Below are 14,379 nucleotides of genomic sequence, written 5' to 3'. Positions count from 1 at the left end.
GAATTCAGCCGAGTGAAAAATGACGGCTGTCCGATTAACTGCGATTTTAGTTCCCTCTCCTTTCTCTTTCTCAGATCGCTTTTCAGAAGGAAGTCAGTTTCATAGTTTTTATGAACAGTTCGAAAGTACCTTTCCACATTTTCCTTCTTTGGAATAGCAATGATAGATTGACATATCAGACAAACGCACTTTGATTGTGACATTGTGAGAGAAAAAAATCCTCTTCCAATTCCACAGCCAGCCCATACCCTCCCCAAACAATTTTTTTTTTAAATCCCTTCTTTAGTCGATATAAATGGAAGGCTAACTAGATCACAGCTGGAGTTTTGCAGTAGCTCGCGCATTTGATCGTGCGTGCGGGATGACCAGTGTGTTAGAAGAAAAGAGATCTCAGACTGGCCGCCCTGTATGTCAATCAAGTGGCAAATGCCATAGGGAGGATACATGATAGACTAACATTAAAAACATTTTTTTTTAATGCAACGCGATCAACCTGCACTACCTTTCCGATCTACCGGTCGATCACGATCGACGTATTGGCCACCCCTGACCTAATCATTCTCATCTCTGTGCTTTCCAACTTTGCTTTCCAGCTATGCTATTCCTCATAAGCCTTTCATAAATGTTTCCCTTTAATGCCAGCCATGGGCCTTCAGAAGTCAGAATGGGTGACAGTTCACAGAGCGTCTTCCATGCACCTCTCACCTCATTGCTGTACCTGCACCTCTGTCTGCACGTCAGTGTGCTTTAATTTAAATATTCATTATGTGAAAGGTTCTGAAGAGCTTCTGATAATTCAGTAAAAGCGCATGTAGGGAAAAGCATGTACAAGAGCAATCATATTAGCATTGAATAAAACACATTTGTTGCTGTAAAGACCTGCTACAGTGGTCACAATCCTTAACACCAAACATGACATGGTGTCCACAGTGCTGTGGTAAGGTACACTTGATAAGAAACATCTCACCCAGTCAAAAAGTGGGAGCTGAAAAAGTGAACAAGAGATACAGCAACAACATATCAGAGTGCTACCAAGGGCCACATTCGTGATTCATCTACCGGAGCCATTCGACTTCTCGAATTATGGAATGTAGACTTCATAGCACAGTGTCTCCAATTCCATCTTTGTTTGTTGTAGGTGTCGTAGACCAGATGTTGGTTGCAGCAGGAGAGGATGACAGGAGACATAAAGATGCTGTCTGGATCAATAAGCGACATCCCACAGCAAGCTTAAGTCCACTTTTGACTGATTCTCAGACACTAAATACCAGTGTTACCAAAACACACATATTTAGTGGTAGAGACCCAAGGCGTAGTTAGAAAGAATAGAAAGCATCTTCATCTGCTGCTTAAAAGATATGGAAACAACAGAGGTGTCCTGCAAGAAGCTTGATACCGCAGTGTCACCACCAGTACATCAGTCTCCACCACCAACTTCCCCATCCATCATTATAACTAGAAGCCACAGAGACTGGATCTATAAAAATGAAGGAAGATTTTGATAAAGACAAGAGCACGTGAAAGGAAACTTGGTATGTTATTTAGCAGAAGTAACTATTATCGTTTAAAATGCACGCTCTTGTTTTTCTATGGAAGGGAGATGTGGTGTAATTTAAATATTTATGAGGTCCTTTTTCTAAGAATGTCCAGTATAATTCAGTAAGAGCGCATGTAGGGGAGAGCATGGCTGAGTGTAATCACATATACAGTAGGTGGAATAAAACACATTTGTTGCAGTAAAGACTAGGCACAGTGGTCAATCCTTAATGCTGAATATGTCATCTTAGAAGCAGAACGTCCAAAAAACAACTGAACTGCTGATATAAACCTAAAAACTTATTCAGTGCAAATGCACAGCATTGGCCTCCTTTAATAGGAAACTAAACCACAGTCTGTACATCATCACTTTTGAGGTGTAATATGTTTGTCACGTCAGCATACATTTGGCGTTATGCATTATCATGCATGCGAGTCATCATTTAGCTGATTTGGCTGCGTTTTTTCTTATTTGATCAAGGGTGTCGTCATTTCCCAGTTGCTATGAAATCATATATACACATTGGACAGAGTTGCTGTAAGTATACGCAAGTTCCCCCATTATGTGTTCTTTCAAAAATCCCGACATTTGCGTGGGTAGTTGCGTGTTTACATTTTTTAGCCTCTTTTTATGAGTATGCAAACTTTATAAATGAGACCCCAGTCTGGTTTTCCTCCTTAAGTTTTAGACCCTCCAATGCTTTTTGACATTTTTTTTGTTGCTGTGCTTACAAGACAGGCAATCACAGCTTTCCTTCTATCCCTGTTCCAGGCAAACTTTCCTATTAATATGATTTTTTTGGGGATCTTTTTGCGTGGCACCTGAGAACATAGCTGTAACAAACCTAGAGCACACAAGCCTCACTACCAGCCAAAGTTAAGATCCAAGAAAAAGTAGCATTAAACCTTCTCACAATTTATTAATGAAGTGTGCAAAATTGATTATTGATTACTATATGAACAGTATATACAGTCACTACTCATTATCCATGGGGTTTATGTTCCTGAAACACCCTGTGAATACAAAAACCAAGAGATACTGAAGCATTGATCCAATGAGAAAAATGGGGTTAGGTTGTTACAGGATGATGGCTCAGGGGAAGGAGCGGTAGAAGAAGATGGGATCAGGCAAATACATCAGCCCTCTGCTCTTGTCCCTGGAGGCTTGGTAAGGATTCATCTGCAGGTTCACCTACGGAAACCTTCTTATGACTTGTACTTCTGCTATAATCAAGTTTGATCATCTTTTAGGTGCTCCGTCAGAGACCCATAATCAACTGCAACAGAGGACTGATCCAAGGACCTCAGTAAACTGTCCAATCAGTAGGAGCGACAGGTGATGTGTGCAAATGGCAGGGGCTTAATCAGTGCAAACTCAGAGCCCACACTTGCTAGGAATTCCTCATTTGTGGGGAACAATCACAAGCCCCGGTCCCCATCACTAATGACGTTCAATGGCTTACTTTCACCTCACATCTCTGGGTGGACACACATTGATCCATTCAGTGTAGCATGCGTGCAGCCTCGGACATCTTAGGGCATCACAGACCTGTTATTGCTCAAACTCATGCATCACTATGAATAACTGAGATTAGACCAATGGATAAGCAAAATGGGTTACACTTTTGTATTAGCAGATAAGCAAATCCGTAGGAACAGAATCCACAGACAGCGAGGATTTGCATGGTGTTTTTGTATTCAGCATTGTGTTTAGGTGCATATTGCCTTTTGTGTGTGTATTTTTTTAAAATTATGCTACATTTGAAAAGGTTTTCATCACTCTATATTTACAAATGAAAGTGGGCTACATAATAACTACTTGTATTGAACTGAGTATTTCAGTTTATGTGTCTGGATTCCGGTCTGCCTTTGACCACCGCCCAGGTCACATTGCACCCGGCCCTTATTCCTCTTGCAGGTGGTAGGTCCCACATTGCATTTTCAGGCTGGCCCCAACCAGGCTCCATGGTAGGCTTGGTCACCAGGTACTTGCCTGCGGGTACTTTGCCAGGCCTGGCTCCAGGAGGAGGCCCTGGTAACCTTATACCAGGTGGAGTACTCTTTTTATCTTTATGGAGCTGTTTTATTAGGGGCTGTGAATCACTCTTTGTCTGACCCCTCACATGGGACCAATTTGCCTTGGGAAGCCCTACCTGTAACTTTTGCTTCGGACAGCATAGCTCCCAGAGTCATAGGGACACTCAAACCAGTCCACCATGATTAGGTAGCGATTCCCAGAGAATTTCTGTCCTCTCTAAGTGGGAGGTGAGATACTGCCTCAAATGGAGGAGTTTAAATATCTCAGGGTCTTTCTCACCAATGAGGGGAAAAGGGATGGTGAGATAAACAAACGGATTGGGGCGGTGAGCACAGTTATGAAGTCGCTATACCGATCTGTAGTGGTGAAGGAGGAGTTGAGTCAGAAGACGAAGCTCTCAGTTTACTACTCGATCTACTGTATGTCCCTACCCGCACCTATGGTCATGAGCTTTGGGTAATGACCAAAAAAAAAGATATCACAGGTACAAGCGGCCAAAATGAGCATTCTGCACAGGATGGCTAAGCTCTTCCTTAGAGAAAGGGTGAGAAGAGCAGACATCTGGGGGAGGCTTGGAGTAGAGGAGCCAATTGAGGTGGTTTGGGCATCTGATACAAATGCCTCCTGGACACCTCCCTGTGGAGGCTTTAAGGGCACAACCAGCTGGGAGGAGACCCTGGAGAAGACCCATAGCTTGCTGAGAGGATTATACTGTATCTCCCAGATGGCCTGGGAACGCATTGGGATCCCACAGTATGAGGTAGGCAAGTGTGGCTGGGGAAAGGGACGTTTGGGCCTCACTGCTAAGACTGTTGCCCCCCAAACCCCCCCATAATAAGAGGTGGAAAATGGATGGATGGATGGAATTGAGTATTTGGAAAATGAAAAGCCTGATTGAGCAAGGAGACCGATTACTGTAAAAACATAATAAAGACCACTGATCAGAACAGAAATTAAAATGAAAACATCCATCCATCCATTTTCCAACCCGAAAATGAATACATGCCAATTGAAATTATTTAAATATTGTGCTCATGTAGATCCATGGTGGCAGCATTACTAATAGTGTTGTAAGCATAGGAGGAGAAGTCATTTGATCTACTGTAGTGGGACCCATGCAATACTTACAGCAATGATGTTAACAAAGTCATTCTCTCCAAGCGTGTCCAGGATAGTGGTGATGGTGTGCTTGGCGATGGTCATTCTTAATCCCTTCATGCTGCCACTCACATCCATCAGTATCACAATGTCTTTCGGAGAAGTGGCAGCCTGGATATACCTGTTGAGTATAAATCAGTCTCAGTCATTTGTTGACTGAGCTAAGCATTAAAAATTTTAAAGAAAAGCTGTTATTTTGTATTGACTAAATTTGAAAAACTGCAAACATTCTGATCTTTTAAATTTGAAAAATCAACAGCCCATGCCCTAATCAGAAATTAAAGTATAAAATTCAACATATTAGCAAAAAATGTCATTATAGCACCGCCTTGTCTTCTAGATTCTAGCAGGAAGAGGAGAAATGCGCCTTAGACAGAGTGTGCAAGAGCGGGCAACAGAAATGGAGGGCATGGCACCCATGAAAAACAAGCAAGCAGCTTAAGAAATCTTTGGGAAATTGCAGAGGTATTTTTGGCATGAAAAGTCTGGTGGGGCTACACATTATGTGAATTTCCTCTTGGGATTAATAAAGTATCTATCTATCTATCTATCTATCTATCTATCTATCTATCTATCTATCTATCTATCTATCTATCTATCTATCTATCTATCTATCATTGTTAGAAGGGGCAGAGCCATCCTGAGGAGCAGTTTAAAACCTGGGATGCCAACAACTCCAGGGAGAGTGTGAAGTCATTTCAGGGGGAGTGACAAAGAGGAAGGTAGAGAGGTACGCTGTCTGACTTTATCGTAGTGCAATTGTGCCGTCATTTGTAGGTCATTTATTAGTCATTAATCAAGCATCGTACACGCAATTGTCACCTGTGAATGAGACGCAGAAATGCATGTTCTCGTGGGTTCCTTGCTGCAGGCGGAGCATTAGTAAAGGCACATTACTTTATTTTTTAAGTCAATGTAATTTAGTCCATTATCTCTAGAGAAGGGTATTGATTTCTGTGCAATCCCTGATTGTGAAGCATCACTGATTTCAAGGTTTGATTGACATTTGTATTTGGGCAGTAGAAGGGGGACTGAATTGAATGCAACACCTGCTGCTTACACTCAGCCCATCTCTCCTGCTGTCAGACCTGGTAATAGTGCAGCAGTTTTAATTGTGTGGTGCGTCTGTTTTTGAATTGCAGGGCAGGTGTTATCAGGGGACAAAGCTCATCGACTTGGTTTTATTGCCACCTATTACTTCATGGGGGCAGAAATCGAGACTCATCAGAATAGGTAAAGTTTTTCCAGTGTCTTCTATTGTCCAATTTTGGTGAGCCCATGTGAATTGTAGCCTTAGTTGCCTGATCTTAGCTGACAGGAGTGACACCCAGTGTGGTCTCCTGCTGCTGTAGCCCATCTGCTCTAAAGTTCGAAGTGTTGTGTTCAGAGATGCTCTTCTGTATGCCTCAGTTGTAACGAATGGTTATTTGAGCTAGTGTTGCCTTTCTACCAGCTCGAACCAGTCCAGCCATTCTCCTCTGACCTCTGGCATCAACAAGGCATTGTCACCCAGAGAACTGCCGCTCACTGGATATTTTCCCTTTTTTGGATCATTTTTTGTAAATCCTATAGTTGGTTGTGCGTGAAAATCCCAATAGATCAGCAGTTCCTGAAATACTCAGACCAGCCTGTCTGGCAGAAACAACCATGTCATGTTCAAAGTCACATAAATCACCTTTCTACCCATTCTGATGCTCAGTTTGAACTTCAGTAGGTCATCTTGACAATGCCAAAATGCATTAAGTTGCTGGCATTTGATTGGCTGATTAGTTTTTCACGTTAACAAGCAGTTGAACAGGTGTGTGTGTATTTTATGTTCTGAGTTAATAGCTTATTTTTATAATTCAAATTGTTCACCCGCAGTGCTGTATGTGGTTCAAAAATGAGATATTTGAAATTTGATATTACTTTTATGGGGGGTATGAACATAAATCAAACATTGTCTAGGGGTGTGGGGTATAAAAAACAGTTGGGAACCACTGATTTAGAGGGTCTGTGTGTCTGTGTGAGGACAAACACTTAAAGATATTGCCTTCCTACTTTGATCACACAATACTCCTGATACCTTCTTCCAATTGTTCCGTCCACACTGCACTCTAAAGGTTATTTCTGCATCTAATTTTCCATCTTGGGCTTCCACTGATCCGAGATATTTACAGTAAACATATCCACTTTTTATCACTAGCTCCCCCTGCAGACTAACGTCTTAATCCACAACTAAGGATATTTTAATATACTACGGTGAGGAGTAATGAATGCTGAATGTTCATCATCGGTTTTATTCCTCATGGGTTCATGGGGTCAGCATCGCCAAAGGAACAGAGTATGGAGAAATTCTTTCTTGCATGTGCTATTCAACATGCAACATGGCGCTGTGATCAGTGAGTACTACTTCCTTATCTTGAAACTTCTGTCTTCCTTATCCGAAAAACTGTAACTACCTTACCTCTAAATTAGAATTATGATTAGAAAAGATCCATCATTTTTGACCTCACTGTTTCTTTTCTGGTTTTCTCAAATGTTAGAGGCAAACACTTTTGAAGTATGCTATGTAGAAAGATATACAATTAAGATGAAGTGAATCTAACACCTCTTTAAAGGCCGTCATTCAAATTTAAAAATATCATTAGTAGCCCACGTTTTTTTCCACAAGCTTCTCTTGAACAGCAGGTGAATTATGTCTTGTTGAGGGTCAACCAGTTATGCCAATCTACGGAGGTTTCAACTTTGGGGAGCTCAGTATCATGTGATGCTCCTAAAATGCAGTGACGAGGACGCCCTAACATTTCAGAAGCCTTCAGCTTAAGGTTAGTAAGGTTAACGGAGATGCAGTATCTACCTGCGCTCATTGTAGCCCCAGCATAAAGCACATTGCAGATTTTGACTTCACTTGGTTGTCACCTTTCTTACTGTATTTCTTCACTACGGTAGTTTGTATTATTCCCAGTCATCCCAGGGAATACACTGTGCTCCCCTTACATTTCCTTTGCAGTGCCATAAAATAAAGCACACTTGGGAATATGCAGCACACTTTTGCAAGTTTCTGTGTTGTCTCAATTGTTGCATACAACTACATCAACCACTAAGGGGCTCTGGCAGTTCATCAAAATAGCACCATTTTTGGAAACTACTCAGGTGACCTGAATCTGAACCTATACATTTCCAACAAGAGCAAATGACAGCATGTCTAGAACTGGGCTTTATTTTCTCAGCCAAGCCAAGATCAAACTTTGGATAGAGAAGAATACTCTGCTGTATCCTTTATTTGCTTTATTTTGAATATTCCTAGTCAGATGACCTGACCAGCAGAACACACTCTTGGTAAAAAAAAAAAAAAAGTGTTACATACAATATATCTTTATAGAAACACTATTCATTTTCTGTTTCCTTCAATTACAACTAATAATTTACACCAACTATTTTATGAACTTTATAACTAAATAATTTCGTACAGGAATATTTAAGACTAGCTGTGCTGCCTATCTAAGATGCGTTACAATCTAAGTAGTCAACATTGATTTCAAGTTTTATATTTGATTCATGGGTTGACCATTTGGCCCACTATAATAATACGCAGCCTGTTCCTCTTCGGATAGAGCCGCTTGTTTTCATTACTTTCCTATGGCCCAACTAATCACTCATTTAGCCAAAGAGTTTTACTGGAAAAATGTGCTGTTGGTAGTTACCACATTGTCTTGATTTAGCGATTCTAGACTAGTCATGTCTGGGCTTTGATATCCCAACATGTCTGTTGCCTTTTTGTTATTTTCGTTCATCTATTGTCCAGCACGTACAGTTATTAGTCATTAGCATTACAGCTATAAACCTTGCTCACATGGCCCAAGCGGGTGGAAGACAATTGCCACCATTCTGCTGCAACATCGGACAACAGAATAGGCCATAAAGACCAATTGTATTATTTTTAGTCCCTTATTTGGTGTTTTTATTATTGTTTTTTCTTCCTAATAGTAGCAACAGGACAGGCACACAGATACATAGACACTTGTCCTTTTATTGAGGTGGTTAAGCTGCTCTGTCCGGCAGTTACTCTCTGGTGGACACATTTAGCATTAACGTTTGCAGTGCACAATCTATTGGAATGTGTTTTTGTAGGGAATGTAGTAATAAAGTGCATGCATTTTTATTTATGGTGCATCACAAACATCCATCCATTATCCAACCCACTATATCCTAACTACAGGGTCACGGGGGTCTGCTGGAGCCAATCCCAGCCAGCACAGAGTGCAAGGCAGGAACAAACCCCGGGCAGGGCGCCAGCCCACCGCAGGGAACACATACACACACACACCAAGCTCACAGTAGGGACAATTTACGATCGCTAATGCACCTAACCTCAATGCCTTTGACTGTGGGAGGAAACCGGAACACCTGGAGGAAACCCACGCAGACACGGGGAGAACCCGGGAAGTGAACCCAGGTCTCCTTACTGCGAGGCAGCAGCACCACCACTGCACCACCGTGCTGCCTATCACAAACATTAACTTGTATGAATCCAATAACAAACAGCATATGACACACACTTGCAAATGGGAGGCAACCTCAGGGCTTATTATAAGGTCATTTCAGCCCTAGTTGAGGGTCTCGCACTGTCATTTACTGCTTCTCCTTTCTTTCCACCTGCACACTGGAAAACCATTGACATGAAGACCGCTGACTTCACTTCCTCCTTCTCAAATAGTGCATCACCACCAAAACTCTGTAGTTACGATTTGAACTCGTGTCAGCAAAGATGTTGCTCAACACCTGGCTGTTTATTCTTCAAAGGAGACTTGACAAATTACTGTTTATGGGGTTCACAATTTGGTGCCCCAAATGCTCATCTTGTCTGCCTCTTTACAGAGAAATAGCAACTTGTCAAATGCACAGACACAGACACACACATACAGATACAGATACTTGTCCTTTTATTAAGGTGGATAAACAGAATACAGCCATTCTTTTACATCATAAAGAACATTTGTTCTACTGTCTGTTCTGTGAAGGCCATTTCAGTAACTTTAAACACATACGCAGATTCTTCAAAGTAATATCCCCTCAAGATGAAGCACTAAACTATTCTTACCAGTTTCTGTTGCGGCAGTCATAAGAGATAACGCCATTCTCATCAGGTGCCCATTTGATACCTGTGGAAAAAACAGATTCAGAGATTTAATTTTGCCAATGTGCCATGCACACATGTCTCTCACAATGGACATTGTTATCTTTGCATTCATTTTATGAGCAACATTTTGTGATCGAGGGGATCTGAAAGAACTATAGACCATCCCAGAAGCAATAGGTGAAAAGTCCAATTTAACAGTAGGTGGCCTGTGGAGGGTGAATGAGCTTAGGACTGGGGTCCTTGACCACTTATGCACTGGCAGAAGTGCCTTACAGTATATACTAAAGGAAAGGCTCTGCCAGAGTGTGGAGTAATTGGTAGTAAAGTAATAAGAAGTACAGGAAGGAGAAAAAGGTGTGGAACTGCTTCCCAATTAACAACAAGAACACTGGAAAATCTGAGAAAGGCATAAAGTATGTCTAAACTTGGCAAGTCCCTGCAAAACATTTTTCCAACGTTTTAAGGTGGCAGCTTGAATTTTACATGCAGTATCACTCTTTGTTCAGAGGTTGGTGGACATCTGGGTACATGCAGCACTGCACATTCTCTCACAGGAATCAGGAAAAGGTTCTCTCCCTCAGCAGACTGATGATCTGCTACAGCCATTTTTGTAAGAATCTCCTCCTCTGAACAGAGAACAGTGCCACTTCTAAAAGTTCAAGCTGCTTCTGCAATCTGTGTGTGTCTTTTTATAACCAAAGCTCAAATAATGGAAAAAAAATATGTAGGGCAGCATTCCTCAGGGATTAGTTGTGTTAACCGCAGTGTACAGAGAATATAATGAGCATCACAGTGAAGCAATGGTTGCTACTCCTTGCTAAGAGCTCTTGGGAGTTGTGTTCATGTCCTGGCCCGGTCACAATCTGGATGGAGTCTGCACATCCTCTACCCACGTGTTCTTCTCCAGGTTCTTCATTTAACTCTCACTTCCCAAGGGATGGGATGATTGCTGACTTTACATTGGCCTTCATGGAGTGCATGTGAGTGTGCTGTATGCTGGTATGACACCTTCTCAAAGTTTGGTTTGTGACTGATGTTGAGATTTCAAGCAGCCTCCTGAATTGGAACCAGCAGATCCAGCAAATTAATGAAAATATAACAATATCCATCCATCCATCCATCCATCCATCCATCCATCCATCCATCCATCCATCCATCCATCCATCCATTCAGCCATTCATCCATCCTCTTCCGCTTATCCGAGGTCGGGTCGCGGGGGCAGCAGTTTGAGCAGAGATGCCCAGACTTCCCTCTCCCTGGCCACTTCTTCTAGCTCTTCCAGGGGAATCCCAAGGCGTTCCCAGGCCAGCCGAGAGACATAGTCCCTCCAGCGTGTCCTGTGTCTTCCCCGGTGCCTCCTCCCGGTTAGACATGCCAGGAACACCTCACCAGGGAGGCATCCAAGAGGCATCCTGATCAGATGCCCGAGCCACCTCATCTGACTCCTTTCAATGCGGAGGAGCAGTGGCTCTACTCTGAGCACCTCCCGGATGACTGAGCTTCTCACCCTATCTTTAAGGGAAAGCCCAGATACCCTGTGGAGGAAACTCATTTCAGCCGCTTGTATTCGCAATCTTGTTCTTTCGGTCACTACCCATAGCTTGTGACCATAGGTGAGGGTAGGAGCGTAGATCGACCGGTAAATTGAGAGCTTTGCCTTATGGCTCGGCTCCTTTTTCAACTTTGACAGACCGATGCAGAGCCCGCATCACTGTGGACGCCGCACCGATCCGCTTGTCAATCTTACGCTCCATTTTTCCCTCACTCGTGAACAAGACCCCAAGATACTTGAACTCCTCCACTTGGGGCAGGATATCGCTCCCAACCCTGAGGGGGCACTCTACCCATTTCCAGCTGAGGACCATGGTCTTGGGTTTTTGGAGGTGCCAATTCCCATCGTAGCCGCTTCACACTCAGCTGCGAACCGATCCAGAGAGAGCTGAAGATCACGGCCTGATGAAGCAAACAGGACAACATCATCTGCAAAAAGCAGCAACCCAATCCTGAGCCCACCAAACCGGACCCCCTCAATGCCCTGGCTGCACCTAGAACTTCTGTCCATAAAAGTTATGAACAGAATCAGTGACAAAGGGCAGCCCTGGCGGAGTCCAACTCTCAATGGAAACGGGTTCGACTTACTGCCAACAATGCGGACCAAGCTCTGACACCGGTTGTACAGGGACCGAACAGGCCTTATCTGGGGGTCCGGTACCCCATACTCTTGGAGTACCCCCCACAGGATTCCCTGAGGGACAAGGTCAAATGCCTTTTCCAAGTCCACAAAACACATGTAGACTGGTTGGCAAACTCCCATGCACCCTCCAGGATCCTGCTAAGGGTATAGAGCTGATCAACTGTTCCGCGACCAGGACGAAAACCACACTGTTCCTCCTGAATCCGAGGTTCGATTATCTGATGGATCCTCCTCTCCAGGACCCCCGAATAGACTTTTCCAGGGAGGCTGAGGAGTGTGATCCCTCTTTAGTTGGAACACACCCTCCAGTCCCCATTCTTAAAGAGGGGGACCACCACCCTGGTCTGCCAATCCAGAGGCACTGTCCCCAATGTCCATGCGATGTTGCAGTATAACAATATATACTGTATATATATATAACACATAGTATATATATACTGTATATATATATAGTGGAAAAGGCGCTATATAGGCACCCCACCCGACACAGACTGGACACGGAGGCACACGTAAAATAAACAAAACGATTTATTTTTTCTTCACCTGTGGGTGCACGTCTTCGCCGTGTCCCACAGGCAGTACACAGTCCCACACACAAACACCAAATAAAACACAGAATAAAGCACTCTCTCTTCCTCCACCTCCCTGGCAACCCGTCCTCCTCCTCCTCCTCCTGATTCTGGCTCCTCAAGTGGTGGCTGCTGGCCCCTTTGATAGTTCACCCAGAAGTGCTCCATATGCTTGATTGCTGAGTTCCGGGTGCACTTCCGGGTGTGGCGAAAATACTGCCCACAAGTTCTCAGGAGTTCCAGATGCAGACCCCCCTGGCGGCGCCTGCAGGATTCAACAGGGCTACCCCCAATTCCAATTCCCATGGAGCCCTGTGGGAAATCAAAGGCACCGCTCTCACCCAGGGGGGCGGCTATCTAGCGTCCAGGGAAAGGTATTGCACTGTCCATGGCTGCTCCCACCCGAGCATATAACAAGTCATGGACACCAGCTGTCCACCACAATATATACACACAGTCATCTTTATATTAAACAGCTAAGGCATCATGGGAATAACTATGAAAGTTTCAACACAATCATCCCTCAGAAGTTCATTAGGAAGTTGGATCTGCTGGAGTACAACACTTCCCTATACAACTGCGTCTTAGGCTTCCTGACACAGAGACCCCAGACACTCCATCTTCTGTACCATCTCGCTGAGCACTGGTGCCCCCCAGAAGTGTATACTCAGCCCACTTCTGTTCACTCTGCTGACTCATGTTTGTACGGCCATGTCAGTTTGCAGATGACACAATGGTGGTGTGTCTCATCAGCAATGGAGATGAATCAGTTTACAGAATGAAGGTACAACAATTGGCAGACAAGTGCAAGTGCAAGTCCCTTTGATTTGAGAGGATTGTTGACTTCAGGAAGGCCCATGCTCGCCACACCCCATGGCACATCAAGGGCTCTGCGGGGCAACTGATCAAGAGCAGAAACATCCTTGGCATGCACCTGGCAGCTGACTTGACTTGATCAATTAACAGCACCTACATCAGAGCCGGCCCTAGACAATTTCGGGCCTGAAGCAAACTGATACCGAGGGCCCCTGCAGCTAGGGGGTCTGGGGCAGAGCTCCCCATTTGGTAATTTTTGGGAATAAAAGGAATCAGAAAAATGGCGCCCATCATCATTCGTTGGATATTGAATCCCGGTTTCGTGAAAGGGCCCCTTTTGGACTAGGAAGACACGTTCCTTGTCAGTGATTGCTGCACCCCACAAACCTGGAGCTCCCCAACTAAAAGAATCAAAATCATTATCAGCCTCGTCGTGATCTTCATCTTTCTGGTTAGAAACCGAAACGGCTGGCAATGTTGCTGAACCTGATGAAAAACCCATGTCCATGTCATTCTTAACGTCATCGGCTTCTGACTCCTCGGAGTCGGATACAGGTTTGTGGGGCTTGGACGTCGTTGCGGTATCTTCAACTAATGGAAGTTCAGTCCTGGTGCTAGTGCTGCTGCTGCTGCCAGAGCTAACCGTTTCCGTTAGGAAGCATTGCAAAGCGCCTTTTTGGGTAGCGAAGAATTCATCTTTTGCTGCTTTTTCTTTACGTTTTTGAGCACCTGATTTATATTTCTTTGGCGGTGGAACTGAAGACATTTGGAATACAATAATTTCAAACTGTGGAAATTCAGCAAGGCCTAACTACTATCTACAAGACGTTCTTTCTAACAAAATGGAAATATATTGATATGAAGGAAAATGATGGCTTTACGAAGAGAAGGGCCCCTTTTATGCTCTGTCGAGAATGCAGTGCGGCGGAGTGGCCCTGACTGAAGC

At 43.8% G+C, this 14,379-nt stretch overlaps 1 protein-coding gene across 1 annotated transcript in view; it reads right to left on the bottom strand.

The window, feature by feature from the left end:
• Window positions 1-14,379, bottom strand: part of cacna2d4a (calcium channel, voltage-dependent, alpha 2/delta subunit 4a) — a 791,862-nt gene that overhangs the window by 586,727 nt on the left and 190,756 nt on the right. Inside the window, exons 7-8 of the mRNA XM_051921543.1 lie at window positions 9,816-9,876; window positions 4,703-4,853 (exon numbers count right to left, since the gene is read on the bottom strand). Of these exons, the coding sequence (XP_051777503.1) occupies window positions 4,703-4,853; window positions 9,816-9,876 (212 nt within the window). The remainder of the gene's footprint in view (window positions 1-4,702; window positions 4,854-9,815; window positions 9,877-14,379) is intronic.

This window comes from Erpetoichthys calabaricus, chromosome 18 (genome assembly GCF_900747795.2).
Source record: "Erpetoichthys calabaricus chromosome 18, fErpCal1.3, whole genome shotgun sequence".
Classification (NCBI taxonomy): domain Eukaryota; kingdom Metazoa; phylum Chordata; class Cladistia; order Polypteriformes; family Polypteridae; genus Erpetoichthys; species Erpetoichthys calabaricus.
The sequence above is the reverse complement of the archived record's forward strand: the minus strand, read 5'-3'. Positions and strand labels throughout refer to the sequence as shown.